The 16,447-nt window shown below is 41.8% G+C and overlaps 2 protein-coding genes across 2 annotated transcripts in view; one reads left to right on the top strand and one right to left on the bottom strand.

The window, feature by feature from the left end:
* nalcn (sodium leak channel, non-selective) overlaps positions 1-3,254 on the bottom strand; it is an 88,213-nt gene extending 84,959 nt beyond the window's left edge. Inside the window, exon 1 of the mRNA XM_069663115.1 lies at positions 3,193-3,254. The gene's annotated coding sequence lies outside the window, so the exon portion shown is untranslated. The remainder of the gene's footprint in view (positions 1-3,192) is intronic.
* Positions 3,255-5,316: 2,062 nt separating this feature from the next.
* Positions 5,317-16,447, top strand: part of itgbl1 (integrin, beta-like 1) — a 59,872-nt gene continuing 48,741 nt past the window's right edge. Inside the window, exons 1-2 of the mRNA XM_069663320.1 lie at positions 5,317-5,545; positions 12,454-12,656. Of these exons, the coding sequence (XP_069519421.1) occupies positions 5,454-5,545; positions 12,454-12,656 (295 nt within the window). The 5' untranslated portion in view covers positions 5,317-5,453. The remainder of the gene's footprint in view (positions 5,546-12,453; positions 12,657-16,447) is intronic.

The raw sequence follows: 16,447 nt of genomic DNA, 5'->3' as shown, positions 1-16,447 counted from the left end.
AAATTTTACAAAGAAAACATAAAAACAATGGAATGGAATCGTGTCCTGGCATAAGCAGCAGCGCTACACCTGAAAATTGAACCTTCGAAAAAATGAAACAATACGCTTCTCCCCCGTCACTGTTGTTGGCAAAGTTGATATCTGAAGTCCTGCCCCTTCTGGATTTTGATTGGTCGGTGAGAGAGAAGTGACATTGACAAACGCGGCGGTGTTCCAAAAATTTAACTATCTTCAACTGAGAGTGTTTGTGAGTGCAGCGACAAAAAACAGCTGATGCCGAGGGTGTTTTTGCGTTGAGGACGCTGAACTGCATTGTTTTTTTTATAGAAAATAGGCGCCACCAGCGCCAAAAACGCCGTTAGTGGACACAGGCCCTTAATGTGGAGATGTCTCAACTCATTTTAGAACCATAGACATAAACTAAACTAAAAAAATAAGGAAAAGACATCAATTTAAGATGCATTGGTGTTAATGAGACTTAATATGTCACTGCTTGAGGGGAAAAAGGAAAAAGCTTGTGAGTTGATTTTTATGTGTTCCCATCAATGTGTTCATATCTTAAAGTAAGTGTACATTTACATGAACTAACCAAGACATGGATGAGGTGTTCTTATTAGCAAAAGACATGCAACCCTAATGAACAGAAAATTACATTCAAAATGAGCAATTAATCATCTACTGTCTGCATCAAGCTTCAACGTGTTAAACACAATCAATTTAACAAATTACATTTTGAACGTTGAATGTCCTAAACGGACTGAAATTCAACAAAGAACTTTTGTGTAAAAGTGATGTTTTGATAAATGCTGCAAAAACTTTGACCGAGGTTTTCAAGTAAAAAAAATATCCAAGTATGAGAACAATAACACTCAGCGAGGACGGGAATACTGATAGAACAATGAAACATTATCCTAGTTTCCTTTGATATGTTCTAACCAAGAAAAGAAACTGTCCATCCTGTAAACCCCATGTAGTTAGGAGCAATTTCCCTGTGTAATTGCTACACTTAACATATGCAGATGGAGACGTGAGGAAGAGTGAAAACAAAATTGCAGGGTCTAAGTGCTATTATGTGGGAGGTATAGGTGGCAAAGACTGCAATTACTTTCCCATTTGGAGAGAGGACATGCTTCTCACGGGCTGGATGCGATCACTGGGCACATTAATTGTAACTGTGAGTATTTGTTGGAGTGTGCAAACTTTCTTTTCTCAAGTTTTAACCCTGAAGAGTAGCCTACACATCGTCTGTTTCATGTTAATTACAACAGACGAGAAAAGTTTGGTGGAGTGGGCAGCATGTTTGTGTAGTTCTCCAAATTTCTACCAAAGTGTAACTTAAGCATTTCAATACAAATTGGTCTCCAATAGGTGCTGTTTGTTCTAATTCCTGGAAAGACATTTTACGCAAACAATGGTTCAAAAGATTGTCAAAGTGCCACTTTGATGACAAACACAGTTATCAGCCTACTCCAGTGTTTTCTCTATACAAACTTCACTCTTAATGACCTTGTTTCCAGCAGCAGCAGGCAGATCCTTTCAAACTAAAAGCTCTGATAAAAACACACCGTATACGATCTACCCAGCACCATATAGAAGGCAAACAAGGTTAGCAACTAGCTGGTGAATAAAGTGGAGAATCTAGCAGCTAAAGAGTCACATTGAAAGATATTTCCTCCACTGGTTGGTGGTGACAGACATGGAGATAAATGGACAGTGAACGCTGGGGTTGTATACATCCGGTGAACAGAAACACAACTCCAAATGTCCATGTCTTTGCTTTGGGTACAAGGGCGCAAACACATTTGATATACAGCCTAAACTTTCAGGGTGATGACATGTAAGTTTGGTGCTGGGCAGGTAGCGTACAGTGGGTTTAATCAGAGGAGAAATAGATACAGCATTGGGAATGAACGCAAACCATTAAGCTGTGGGAATAAAACCAAAATAATAAGCTAAAAGATGCTACACTGCTCCATAAAGCTAAGGGGGCACGGCAGATTCAGGTGTTAATTCTCTGTGAGATTGTTGAGAGAACAAAACCTTTCATGGTATATGTATGTCATTTGACCTATAGATATTCTTTTTTAAATTTTTCTACGGGTTTAACAGACGAATGAGGGGGCAGCGGGTGTTGTTAGACGTAACAGATGTGCCATGAATGTCTTTTAAGCTAGTGGATGCCTAAATTTCCCTCGGGGCCAATAAAGTATCTATCTATCTATTAGAGCAGTAGATACATTGATAATAACAACATTTTTTTGGACCGATTTTTTGTATATTTTGTTGAAATCCGCTTTCAATCACAGCAGCAATCCATAAATTTAATGCGTTGATAAAAAAAAGTATGCTAAAGAATCTGGTGCTGACTCCAAACTTAAGCTCTAAGGTATTGGGACAAACATTCAGCACTTTATTTATGAGATAAAAAACTAAGCTGTTCCTTAGTTTCATCGTCATCGTCTGTATTTTGAAAGGGGGTCAGGTGTCAGCAAGTGTCATAATTATTTTCTAAAATCAAATTAAATCATTTCTCATTATTGGGGAATAATCCTGATGAAAAACACAATTTAATCTTGGCAATCTTTTTAAAAACATCTGGAGCACTTAAGATGTAAAGGCCAAATATGGCTGACCCACTGTTGGCCTCACAGGCTTCAGTGGACGGGTGTGAAATCCTAACATCATTTTGGGGAAACTGATAACCCTCCCTTTAAATACACGAGTATCTGCTGTGGCATATGACTGATCTCACGTCGTGTAAAAATGCTGTCACAAAAGCAGTTGTCAATCAGGAGATGTATATCCATACCGAGATTGAAAACTGAATGAATGACATCGACTGAGCCAAGGTTACTATGGAAACGGATGGGAGCTAAGGCGCTACATTGGGCAAAAACAAGCTAAACACAGATCGTACACAAACATGTGGGCTAGCATGGGTCCTAAATCAAGCTAATATGATACGTCACAACCTGGTCGAGAGATTGAGTATCAAATACACGACATTTATTTCATCAAGGCCTAGTCCTGAGGATGAGAACCTGTCCACTTCCTGGAGAAACCAGCAAGCTAGCGAGCAGCAGCATCACCAAGCGTCAGTTGCATCCTTAAATCTCAACAGCTGGATTTCCGGTTAAGTTACACACACGACGAGTGCAGCAGCAGATTAAGAAAACATACTGAATCACTTACGAGAGGAGGGTTTCCCTTATCTATCGTGTCTCGTCCTGTCCAATACATCAGCTGTTTTCCGGGTGTGCTGCTGGGATCGTGTGGGAGAGTGCGGGAGCGCGCAGGCTGCAATCATATCAACGGCTCCAGCGCGTGCAGCGGAGGCGCGTGGCCGTGCCCAGTGTAACAGGCGAAAGTGCTCAAATTGCTGCATCACAACAGCACCCCGAGGACCTTTATTTTCCTAATTTGTCATCTTTTGGTTTTGCAATGTAGTGATGAATTACTGTAGACTACAGCCTCCAAATCAGGAAAAAAAAACAGCCACAGTTTTCTGACAAGTAAAAAAAAGAGATAAAACCTATATGTTCTTCTTCTTCTAATTGTTGCTATTTAATTTCATAATTCTCAAAATGCGAACTAATCTGTTCATATTGTTTTTCTCATAGTTTAAAAATAGTGAATGCAAATCAATTCAAAATTCAAACTCTTTTTGATTCTTTATCTTTTTAATGTTGAAACTGTCAAACTGACTGTAATAGGTTTAATTGTTTGTGGTCTATTCATCAGTAAATAAAGTGTTTCTGATAACTTAATTTAACCAGATGATACAAAGCATTAATTTGTAAGCATATACCTTTGATTGAAGCCCCTTAAATTATTGAGCTGGGACAGGGCTGTCAGGTCGGCTCGGAGCACTGCAGAGTTCCTGTGGGATGAAATGTGCATGTTGAAATTTCCACTTCAGCCCGCTGTGTGTCCTTGACATACGCTTTACCTTCATTTGGTCTGGGCCTGTATCGAGCACTTTAAATGGTACCATGCAGAGTACAAAATGTGCAGACAGTCTGCACATAGGCCTCTGCGGCGTGTAATAACACTTAACCCTGCTGCATGGCTTAACAACATCAAATTGATTCTAGGTGGATATAAAGGAAAGATGAGTTTTGACAGTTTAAACATTAAAAAGATAAGATATAAAAGACAGTTTAAATTTTGTGGGCGGAATTAATTTGCATTGAAAGTTTTTAAGTGATACTTACCCATTGCTTTGCCTTCACAATGCTGTTTAACTGCTGTAATTATATTAACTTAATTCAACATTTTAATCCCTGTAATTATTGAATGTTTTCAAACACTAAATCTGAACTGACTGACTTTATATTAAATCGTTTTATCACCAAATCTGGTAGAAAAACATTGCAATTTTACCTTTGCTTTCTGCTCTAGGGTCACAAAAAGAGCTTCTTCCTGAGCTTGTCCAATGTGTCAATCCTTGATCAATAGCAAACCAATTGCCAACGACTCTTCTGTGACATAAATTCTATCAGATCACAGATGTGTATCATCACTTTTGCAACAGATTTTGGAGCCTACTTGAGTCCATATTTGTACTTTTTTTTAACAAAAGGAGTGTAAATGCGTTTGCACATTAAAAAGATATATGATCGTCATTCTCATTGCAGTATTCAAGTATACCGTGACAGCGTGACAGCATGCACATTTCACCAGGACCCTCAACATGTAGCACGTAAATGGGATTCAGTCATCATTCCTTTATCCTTCATACCTGTGCTTATCCTTTATTTCCCTCTATCCCATTTGTCGGCCCATCGGGTTGAGGCAGACGGCTGTTCAACATGAGCCTGGTTCTGCTCGAGGTGTCTGCCTGTTGTTGCCATTGTTGCCAAATATTGCCAAGTACTGCTCATGGTGGATTCATGTTGGGTCTCTCTCTAAATCATATACAAAAAAAGAGTACGGTTGGGACCTGCTCTTTTTGTAAAGTGTCTTGAGATAACTTTGGTTGCCTTCAGATAAAAGGGCCCAGAGAAAATGCCTTTAGAGAAACGGCTTATTAGAGGCAGGGATTGATTTTCTCTCTTATTTATAATTAAAAGCATCAAAAAGAAAGGTTGAAACTTCTTCAGCACAACAGAGACATCATCTGGAAAAAGTAGGGGAACAAACTTCTACAAAAAAAAAACTGCCTGCTTCTTATTACATCTCAAACTGGTGACTTAACTTTTCATCTTGGCAGTTTTCCCTGCTGCAGCTCCGGCCCAGGACTGTGTCTGGGAGTCAGGACTAATCAAAGGCACTTGTATGGAGAGGACTGTTGGCCTCTGAAGGGATTGAGCCAGTTCAGGCCCAGCCTGCTGCTCCTTCTCTCCTTCTCTCTTTCCCCTCTCACTCTCTCTTCCTGTCCTGTCTGTTTAAGGGGAGAAAGATTGGGAAATTCCTTCAAGCTACTTTACTTCAGGTTTCTGTGGGATTTAAACATGCACACTGAGGTTTTGGTTCAGTCCATGTTAGTGCCATTGTTTCTCATTCTGCTCTCTACCGTGGAGGACACTTTGTTACAGTCGGTGAGGTGAGTTGTTTTTTCTTGTTTATATTTGGGGCAGTGTAGGGAGCAAGCAGGAGGAGCGAGGTGCAGAGATTTGCTGACAAAGACAACATTTGGAGAGTAGAATGTGGGAAAGTTTGTGCCTATACATGTAGTTTTTAACTGCACGTCTTTTGTGCAGTTTCTTTATGCTGCTTTTCTTGCCAGAAAATTCTGCATGCCAAGTCATGGAGGGAAAGTCTGCTTCTCTTTTTCCATCATTAAACATTGCATAACACTTCTTAAAACTTCACCTGATTTGACTTTGACACCTAAGCTGAGTGGAGTTTGCGTAACTTTAAGACTGATTTTGTTGTTGTGGGTTTGGGGCGAAAGAAGAGTCACGTGACATTTTGGCTGGATTGAGGGACTGTAGCTGCAAACGAAAATTAAATCAAATGTGTCAAAGCAACATTTATGCAACAAGTAACTGCAATAAGCAACATTTTTTGCACTAGTCTTCATCATACTTGTTTTTTTGGCTTTTGATATATAATCAAGTTATAATCAATCTTTGTGTCTAACGCTGTAACAACGATTTTCACTGATATATTAAATTAGGATTACATGAAGTCACTGGATTTGGCTCAAATCTGGATGTTAAAGCCTAATCTCTGTTTACGCAGGCCTCTTACAGGACAGTCTCAGTCAGCAGAGCTGTAAATGTTCCCATATGATTCAAACTTACCTTGGCTGCAGAGGAGGTGTTTACATCAAGCAGGTGCACCGTGGCTGTGCAGTGATTACATTGTGTGTTATAGTGTACAGCGCGCAGCATTTATTGGACAGCAGTGACATACCCACGCACGCTGCAGCACACAGAGTTACAGCTCCTGTTAATCCAGGTAATTACAGTGTTTCGACTGTTTTACTTGTGCATATCCAAATATTTCCCACCTTGCATGTCGACCTGGTACAGTATGTCATGATGAAAATTTTAGTGTTAAAAGGGGTAGGCGGGAAACACTCGATTATGAGGAGCGCCAAGATATTTCTGTGTGTGTACGCTGCTGGATTAAACACCATCCAAAACATCAAGGAATTCCTAGAGAGGCAGATTTAAGTTGGAGAGCTCCACCTGTTCTCTTAAATCTATTGCTACATATTTTTGATTCATCTCCACAGCTGCTTTGCACCCGGATAGGCCCTGTAGTTCAGGCCTACAGCAGCAGGACCAGGCAGCAGTTTAAAGCTGCTGTGAGGAGTTTTTAGCTGGTTATGAAACAGAGTGAAATTAATACTGATGCTTCTATAGGAGCTACAAAAGCAAACAAGATGATCAACAACAAGATTGACTACGTCTTTATAGTTATTTTTAATGCCTGAAACCACTGCCAGGGGTTAGGTGTCAGCGAGGCAATTGACTTCACGCTGCAAAATCAGGCCTTTTTTCTTTATTTTCCACGGCAAAGATTCACAGTGAGCGATACATTTGAATGTTAAAGGAAAAAAAGATGAGATTTTTTTGTTAAAAAAGACACTTCTTACACATGTACATGACAAGATCAGCAAAGAGATAAGAGGTACCACTTTGTCCACAGGGGTCGCCAAAATCACCGCAAATTGAAAGTTCCTCACAGGAGCTTTAAAGGAGCAGTCAAAGCTGGTGTTCTCTGTAATCGATAGAAGCAATAATATTTGAAATTGGCGCCATAGCTGTGGAGAAAGTTGAACAAACAGCTCGTGGTTTGGCCCATTCTACATTCCTACAACACCCAGCATGCACTGCAGCCCTCCCTCTGAAAGGAACGGCCCAGCGAGAGACACTGGATGACCATTTTCCAGTCAAGGACATTTATCGTTGCAGGCAATGGATCAGAGCGGTACTGAATCAGAAATACGACGAGAATATACTGGTGGATTGTCTAAAAAATCTTCGGGGCTACAGTCTACATTTTAAACCTGATGATTTTGAACGAGACGAGACATCGGAGGCGGGCGTCCTGATTTGAGGAAGTGTAGTTTAGTTCCGCCAAATGACACATTTTATGTAGTCTGGCGGAGGTTTTCCAGCACCCATTGGAGAAGCAGATAGCGTCCTCCAAAGGCACAGAGCCAAATTGCATCTTTTTTTTCTACCATAATGGCATTAGCTCCCCATAATAGCATGATAGGACTGAGGTTGAAAATCAGCGTACTGGCCCTTTAAGAATAGAGGTCACATGATGCACTTGGAGGCCACAAAAGGCCATTAACCGCATTATAAAAATCCTAATGAATGTTCTGCATTTCCATTTATAAAAGTTGAAGCAGAACAATGTATCACAGTATAAGTTACAACTTTAATCAGACATTTCCTTAGTTTGCATTCTGAGCACAGGTCAGCTGTTTGGTATGATCACTGTTTGCTATCTCGTCCTTTGATTTCTGTTTGGATAAGCAACATGTATTGCTAAACTGTTATTGCTAAACAGTTCAGATACAAGCTTGCATGTTTGTGTTCAGATGGCTGTTCTGTTGTTGGACCCGAATACCATTCCAGCCCTCTACAGCGTGGCATTCACATCAAAAACATCTGCTATTTTCATTCTCACAGAGCCTGTGTGTTCCATGCTGGAGCACACAGAGCAGAGACGAACTATCCAATTTTTCCTTACTCCCAAGTGACAGATGGAAAAAAGCATTGAGCTGCACTGTCATGGACATAAAAGAACACCTGTTGTTCGCAGGTACGGGAGCAACTGTTGATGAAATGGGCTCAAGTGGCTCCTTTGACGAAGCCCGGGAAGGTATCAGTTGGGAACTGACGGGCCAACGGTTGTCTCACCCCTAAAGGAAACATTCTGAAACCACATGATGAAATACAAATGTCCTGGTGACACATGAGCGCCAGAAATCCTCAGATCGGGTTTATGATGTTGTTGTGCTGCCATTTATTGTCTAGTGGAAACTTTCAGCTCCAAATTAGCTTGAAACAAATGGCTAAATAAGATGGCTAAGCAGATGTCCTTTCAGTTTAAATCTAATCTAAATTCAGTTTAAATCGTTCTCTGTCAGCAATGGCAGTTAACATGCCCCACTTTATGAGAAAAACACAGCTGTTAGCTAAATCAGAGGACGTTCAACTGGTGCTAGTAAGGAGGAAGTGGGAGTGCCTCATTCCCTGCATCCAGATTGGGGCAGAAAGTAAGACGGTGAAGGCTGACATGGGACAGTCCACATAGTCATTGTCTTTCTCCACATCTTCTGGACTGCATTATTCTGTCACGACAAAGTCCCACACTGCTGAGGCTAAGTCAAGGAAAGTACCCCGCAGACCTCAACAGCAGCAGCACAGGCTCACAGCAGATGTGGCAGTCCTGATGAGGAGCAGCTGAGGATGGGACAGCGTGAAAACTATGATTACAAGTGTTACTTATTACAGTTCAACAAACTTTAATTTACACTGTATGTCCATTAATACAGTGCTGACAAGTATTAACTCGGCAGAAGAGACTGGGTTCAATAACAAACGGATGGATAAACCATTAGATCGTGCAGGAAACCTCTGCTCTTTGATCTCCATTGTTTATGTTAGAATGTTTACTGCTAAGAAATGTCGATTCAAGACTCTGCCTGAAACTCTTGCTTAAAATGATTCATCCCGTGTTTATGTAAAAGCTCAACAGAGGTATGTTCCATGTTGCTCTTCAGATTGTATTGCTATTTTATAATACAGCTTTGTCAGAACACTAGTCTGCATTTGATGGTGGTGCATTAACTGTCAGACAGTTGGGGTGGTGGTTTAGCTCAGCGGCTAAATCATGTGTCCCATATACAGAGGCTACAGTCCCCGATGCGGCGGCCCCTGGTTCGAGTCTCACCCTCTTCCCTTTAGGGCTCAGCATCCCTACTATCTCTCTTCCCTTGTTTTCAACACTATCCACTGTCCTTTCTTTTCTCAATAAAGACTGTGGCCTTCTCAATAAAAGGTCAAAAAAAAAGAAGGTCGGCAGTCTGTCTTACTGTGCGTTCACACCGAATGCGAATAGACGCCAATCTGCGTCGAGATTCCAGTCACTGCAATGACGCGAGGAGACATGAATTCGTGTTTTGCCGCACGAATGACGCGAATGATTGTGATGCGCATTCCCGTGAGTTGAAAAAATGTAACTTCCTTGGCGAATTCGCGTAACGTGGTGTAGTGAAAGCCTATCAACATCGAGATTCTCCTGACGCCGTTGGTAACCATGGAGATAAGCCCTGCTTCCTCTCCTCCATTCCGGAAGTGAAGGGCGAATATTCGCCAGTTATTTAAACGCAAATTTTGATCCGTCGGTCAAACTCGCGCGAGTAACGCAAGGCGAATATTCGTTTCGCGTTCGGTGTGAACACACAGTAAAAGTTGTAATCTCAAAGATCTCAGTTTCGTTGTCTTTGGCGGCACCTATGGCGATAAACAGTAATTGCGGGAGGACACCCAATTTAACCAGTCGTCCACGGTTGGCTCCGGTTGTAACTCTTGATTTTCCTCGCTGACGGTCGCTTTCCTTTTTAGACTGTTTGCCTTCATCCGAGCGATGAATTAGTTTCTTTCTCTTTCTGGATTTTCACTTATTAGCTCCGCCTACCCTCTCTGGCAGACCAACCACTGCTGGCTGATGGAAAACGTGTCACTAACTTGTGATTTTTTCCGCAAAAGTCGCCACAGACACCCGGTCTGTAATACTGCAAATGCAAAGGCTTTTATCAGCGGGCCACAGGCTCAATCACCATTGTGTTACCTCATTCGGCGATCGATAGAGACTTAACAGACATTTATTTAAATGAAAATCTTTGAGATTAGCACTTCAAAGCAATCAGAGTCAAACTGTGTCATTATTTCTCAGACACTGTTTTTAACTTGCTTGAGTCACCATTTGCATATAGCCAGAAAAGCATAGCTGTTAATAACAACGTTAATGAGGTACTTTGTCGTTCAAGGTTTTCAGAAAGCCAGTGTGAAAAACACCAGGACCGTGAAGTATAGCACTGAAAATTATGATTAAAAGTGTCTGAAATCTCAATTAACTGCTTACAGTTGAGTAAACCTTAATGTCTTTTATATAATGAGTGGTGAGTGAGTGAATGAGGGAGTGCTTTTGGACAAAGCCGGGTCACGCTTGGCCACTGAAGGTCATCTCAGTGTCATGTAGTCAGAGGAAAGAAAGGATTTGGGTTAGTAAGGACAAATTCAGCAAAGGGGTGCAGTCAAGCCTATAAAATTCCATCAGTGGGTGAAGCCTGTGTGAAATAAAGCTTGTATAACCTCCCAATGACACATGGAACACACACAATCTGAAAATGATTTCGATGGGAGTGTCGAGAACACTTGATCTGTTGATTGTTTGAAATATGTCTACTGTTTCCAAACTGGACAGTCTGGGAGGGCAGGAATAGAAGAAGAATGTCAGACAGCGTCCAAACGAAACAAATCTCACAGAGAGATCCCATGGAGGAAAGACGGGGCTCAGAAACAGCTGCTGGAGCCCGCTCAGTAGAGGGGAGCACATTCTGAGCTATTTTTTTTATTAGCTTCATTCTGTTTTTAGTTTTTCCACAGTGTTGCAGTGAAATAGCCTTGAATTTTATGTCAGTTTTATGTTAAGTAATAATCTCGAAGATTTTTCATTTAAATAAATGTCTGTTGAGTCTTTATCTATCACTGAATAACACAATGGTGGTTGAGCCTATGGCCCACTGATGAAAGCCTTTGCATTTGCAGTATTACAGACTGGGTGTCTGGTGCGACTTTCCCGGAAAAAAATAACAAGCAGCACCCAGTTAGTGACGCGTTTTCCATCAGCCAGCAGTGGTTGGTCTGCCAGAGAGGGTAGGCAGAGCTAAGCGGCTGCTTTTCCAGTCTCTGCAAGTGTTGCTCGTAAACAGTAATCTACTATGGCTGAACAAACAAAGAAAAGATGGATGACTACAGATACAACTTCAACAAGAAGTGAAAATCCAAAGAAAAAGAAACAAATTCGACGCTCAGATGAAGCAAACAGTCTAAAAAAGAAAGCGACCGTCAGCAAGAAAATCAAGAGTTACAACCGGAGCCAACCGTGGACGTCACACATGCAACACTTTCTGGATATCTGGGAAGTGTGCTCCCGCAATTACTGTTTACCACCACAGGTGCCGCCAAAGAGAACGAAACGGAGATCTTCGAGATTAGCAATTTAACTCAATTATATGTTAGGCTCAAGTTTGTCTTTCAATAACAGATGATGATTAAACAGTGAAGCCAAGAGCCTGGCTCACTTTACAAGAAAACACTCTTAATGTTGCAGCCCAACACGAAAATTCAGCTGTTTAGACGGTGGCCCCAATGTGTCAAATTGGGAAGCTGTAGGTGTTTGTCTTATTTAATTTATGGACTCTGTCCTCTAGCTTTTAGTTTTTTATTTATTGCTTGGGGTGGCGGTCGGTATTGTTGGATCTGTCAGTGGGAAACAAATAATCAAAGTTGGCTTATTTTAAGAAGCTCACTAGTCACCAACCGCAAATTGACGTTAGAAACGTAAAGTAGGAATGTTAATAAGGTCCAATTAGGTGTGTTAAGTTACGTAACTAGAAAATGTGTCTAAACATAACCAACTTCGACTTGTTGGTCACCAAGGACAATTCTTATTTATTTTTGAGGCCATAAGGGTACCTATATTATCATATTTTGAAGATTCAGGCCACAGACCAGTTTGCTGTAGTTCATTGAGTGTGGGTTACCTATAATATTAAACATACCAAACATCTTAGATAGTTCCATTTTTATGTATTAAGGTAATCATGTCTGCACCCTCCCTGGGCAAATCTGTTTCCACTCCACTTTCCATGTGGTTCTTTACAACACAAATAGACACAGATGGCTGCACATTTGACCCTTGACCTTTAGAAGTTTCCAAAGCTGCGTTACAACTGACCTTCTCTCTTCTTCCCAGCCAGGTGGGTGGCGTATGTAGGCTGTCCGCGGAGTCGTCCCTGCGCCGCTGCCGCACACCTGATGGCAAGATCTGCAGTGGGCGGGGCAAGTGCGACTGCGGCGTCTGCATCTGCGAGGCCAGAGAACCGGGGAAGTTCTACGGCCCACGCTGCGAGTGCCACGACTGGGTGTGTGCTACATATAATGGGAAGACTTGCAATGGTGCGTACACAGATTGCTGACTGGAGTCTGTTCTCTGTTCTTTTATTGGCATATTGTCCTATAAAAGCTTTACTGTCCAATTTCGTGACTCTAAAGTAGAGCACATGGCTGCATGTGTTTTACTACTTGGGTATGGTTGTTAGTGATGGGTTAGTAAGTGATGCAGCAGAGCTCCTCACTGTGCGCTTACATCAGAGTGGCTTGGCAAACGGCCTCAGATGTTTAGCGTCTGTTTCAGCCAGGTGCTAAGAGAAATAGAGAGCTTAAGGGTGTCATCCAAAAGCCTGCTATATTTGTTTAGGCTTTTAATATCCCATTCGTTTGAACTGATTTCAAATAAATAGACATGCATTGCAGTGCAGCTAGAGTGTTTTGGTTTCACCTGTCTTTCTTTCTTTATTGCCGAAGCAGAGCGGTGCAGCACTGTGTTTTTGTGCGCTCACCTCACCTTGGCAACACTTCAAAGGCTTTGTTGGTAATTGACAGCTGTTTGGTTCACGTACGTTACCAAGGCATTAGCTTTTGTTGGAGGCACCGCTTTGAATTCAGCCTGTTGCCTGAATTTTGACAAGTAAGAGAGAAGACTTGAGAAGTGCATCCAGGCTAAAGAACGAGTTGCCTCCTGAGATACTCTCCACTTAAATTTTCAAAGATGAAAGCAGAGTTCACAGACTAGCATATTATAATAAGGGTTTTTTTTTCTATGGGAAGAATAAGGACCTTGGTTGAGCAGTTTTTTAACTTAACAAAGCTTAATGTGCAGTCTGGACATCATCAGATGAGCTAAATGTCATTTTGATTTTACTCTTGTCTTGGCAAACAACTTTTTAAGCGCTGTCAAAACCAACGTTCTAATGAGTTTGTGCGAACTCCTGAGCAAAGCATCGAGCCAGTCAAACCGGTCGCTGGTCCTCCGGTCTGAGCCACTGCGGTTGTTGTGGTCCTCTATGTTTTTGTAGTTCTGTTTCTCTGACTTTTTTGGGCGGTGTGGACAATGTTGAGCTCGGACAACCGTAGAGACATCGTTTTCAATTCCCGCTGGATGTCCTCTTCCGCATAAATGCTCAGCAAGGCCTGCACCTCGTCGTCAGTCCATCTGTGGTAGGCTTTCTTCTCTGAGTCCCGCTCAAAGCACGGTGATAACAGTGAGCTTACAGCTGCAGTGTTTTAAACATGAAATGTGAAATAAAACGCTGCGAGTACTCGACCAATCAGCACTGCAGGTCCTGCAAGTTCCTGAACCTTGGGAAAGTACTACCCCCCGAGTTGGGACTTTTCAGAGGGTAAATCAATTACCCCGGAACTAAATGTGGACCCTGGTTCCTGCTATCAAAACTAACAAGAGTTCCTCAAAAGGTTCCTAGATTCTGGGAAAAGTTCCTGCTCTTAAAAAGCACCTATATTGACAGTTTGGGTTAAGGTGGACATAAAACTCAAAACTCAAAGTCAGTCTTTTTCTTGTCTTGACTGACAGATACCTGTTTAAATTCAAAATACGTTTTTAGTCTTTGTCAGTGAACATCATCAACAACCAGCAGCGTACAAACAGGAAGCAGGAAACTGAGTAAAAATAGGGGGACTCTGAGGAGACACTGCAAACTACTACAAACATAAAGCTTCTGTCGCCTTTTCCTGACACAAGTTGGATACATGCTTGCTGTTAGGTCACAGTGTAAGCGTGCTGGCAGTTAGCTCCAGTGAACCGGCTAAAGTTTGAAAGGAAGGAGTATGGAAGCCTTGCTAGTGGCTTCCTAGGTGACAATGCTAACCTAGCTAACGCTATGGCCTCTATCATAACATAACAAACCACTGCACACGCACAGAATGTTTGTAAAAGTTTCTTCTGTTTTTCCTTCTTTGTAACCACGAGGAGCCTAATGTGAATCACTGCAATGGGAGTCTATTCGTAGGCTAGCCGTGTAAAGAGCTACCCTGCAAGATACCCAGCCTTTGACCCTGTCTTCTTTAGAATGATAAAGTCTGTGACTAAAATGTCACAAGAGGTAAGAGGGTGTCAAACTTTCAATTTTTATTTATAAGGTAGCTGAAGAGAGACAAGGAATGTGGGAGAAGAGAGTGGGTGATGACCTGCACCATATGATTGAGCCTGCGATCAGTGCGTTGAGGACTTTGGCCTTTGGTGTTGTTAAAGTCTTTTAAAACTCTTGTGTAGCCATGATATATTTTAATTTCTTCTTCATTTGGTGCTGGAGCTAAAACTCATAACAGGCAGCAGATAATCAATTTATGTTGGTCATTTGTTGAGGCTGCAATATCTTTACATTAAGAATACAAATATGTGGCTGAAAATAGGCTACTGTTAGCTAAATGCAAATTGCTATATCAACCTCATAACAACATACTGTAATATTAAGGTTACATTTACAGCATGTTTCACTTCCCCCAAGTGGCTTTAAAATGCTACATGTAGGTTTAAGTGGTAAATGGACTGTATAGTGCTTTTTTAGTCTTCCGACCACTGAAAGCGCTTTTTACATGACATGTCACATTCACCCTTTCCCACTGGTCAAAAACACGCAAACACCTGCTAACTGTCGGCTTTTTTGCTTAGTGGGGAAGGTTACAATCGGCATTCAGACCCGGGTCAAATGACTCTGCAGTAGACCTGGGTAATTATCGCCTCGGCTTCGTTCGGCAATGATGGGAACCCAAAACAAACATTGTTCTAAATTTGTCGCCACCGAGTTTAATAAACCGACTGAACGAGTCATAGATACAATAAAGACCTAACCACCGTAACATCTTCACTGGCCTCCATGCTGCTTACCAAAGAGTATAACGCTGTGCGTACTGTTGTTTACTAACCCTGCTTCCGGCGCATTTGTGACGTCAGAGGGTGACGCAGCAGAAAAGATTCAATCGTCATTTATTAGCAGATCTTCCCAGGTCTGAAAAACCTGCATCAAGGCAGTGAATTCAGCGGAAAAGGGGTTTCACATTCACACAGTGATGAAAAGGCCTAAGTGCCAATGATCAATCAGCATCTTTGGGCATTCATACACCAAAGGAGCAATGTGGGGCTCAGTGTCATGCCCGAGGACACTCTGACATGTGACTGTAGCAGTCAGGGATCGAACCCCCAACCTTCCGATTGAGAGACGACTACTGAGCAACAGGAGGATATTAGTTGTCACTTAATCTGTATTCTATCTGTAGGCAGGGTCGGGGATTTCCGGAAAGGCAAGTGTTCTGTTTAAACTACGCTTGTAGTCCGAGTCATGTTGACCAATGACGTATCAGCAGGCTGCGGCTTATGCAGGAAAAATAAGCCGTGCAGAGAGCAAAAGCAGGCAGAACGAATTCCCTTGACGCTGTGTCCCAAAAGCCGTTCAGCATTCAGATTTCCCGACATCCTCGAATGCATCAGATCGATACAAACTCCGTTCAACAAATGGCCATTTTAAAAGTTTTCTTTTCTTGAGGACAGACCTGACAAAGCTTGAATTTTTACTTTTTTACTTCTCTTTCTGTAACAATACAGCCATGGAAAAGGAAGTCTTGACGGGAAGTGGATTATCGCTAACCGCCCGGCACGTTCACCGGTGTCCCCAGAGGCTATATCGTCTCAGACTGTAGCCGATGGGATCCGAGATTGGTTGTCACGAATTTAACTTCACATTGAACTATATTCGATTATGATCATACATTTAAATCAACACTTTTCAACCAAAATTCAGCATCATAACCGGAACATTCTATGCATCTCTTTTGTATTAGATGGCATAAGTTTACGCTAGGTGTACCTAAAATACTAGTAAATAGAATGAATA

This window comes from Semicossyphus pulcher, unplaced genomic scaffold (assembly GCF_022749685.1).
Source record: "Semicossyphus pulcher isolate SPU_LCO1_2020_fin unplaced genomic scaffold, fSemPul1.0.p SCAF_15, whole genome shotgun sequence".
NCBI classification, from domain to species: domain Eukaryota; kingdom Metazoa; phylum Chordata; class Actinopteri; order Labriformes; family Labridae; genus Semicossyphus; species Semicossyphus pulcher.
This window is presented reverse-complemented; position numbering and strand designations above follow the sequence as displayed.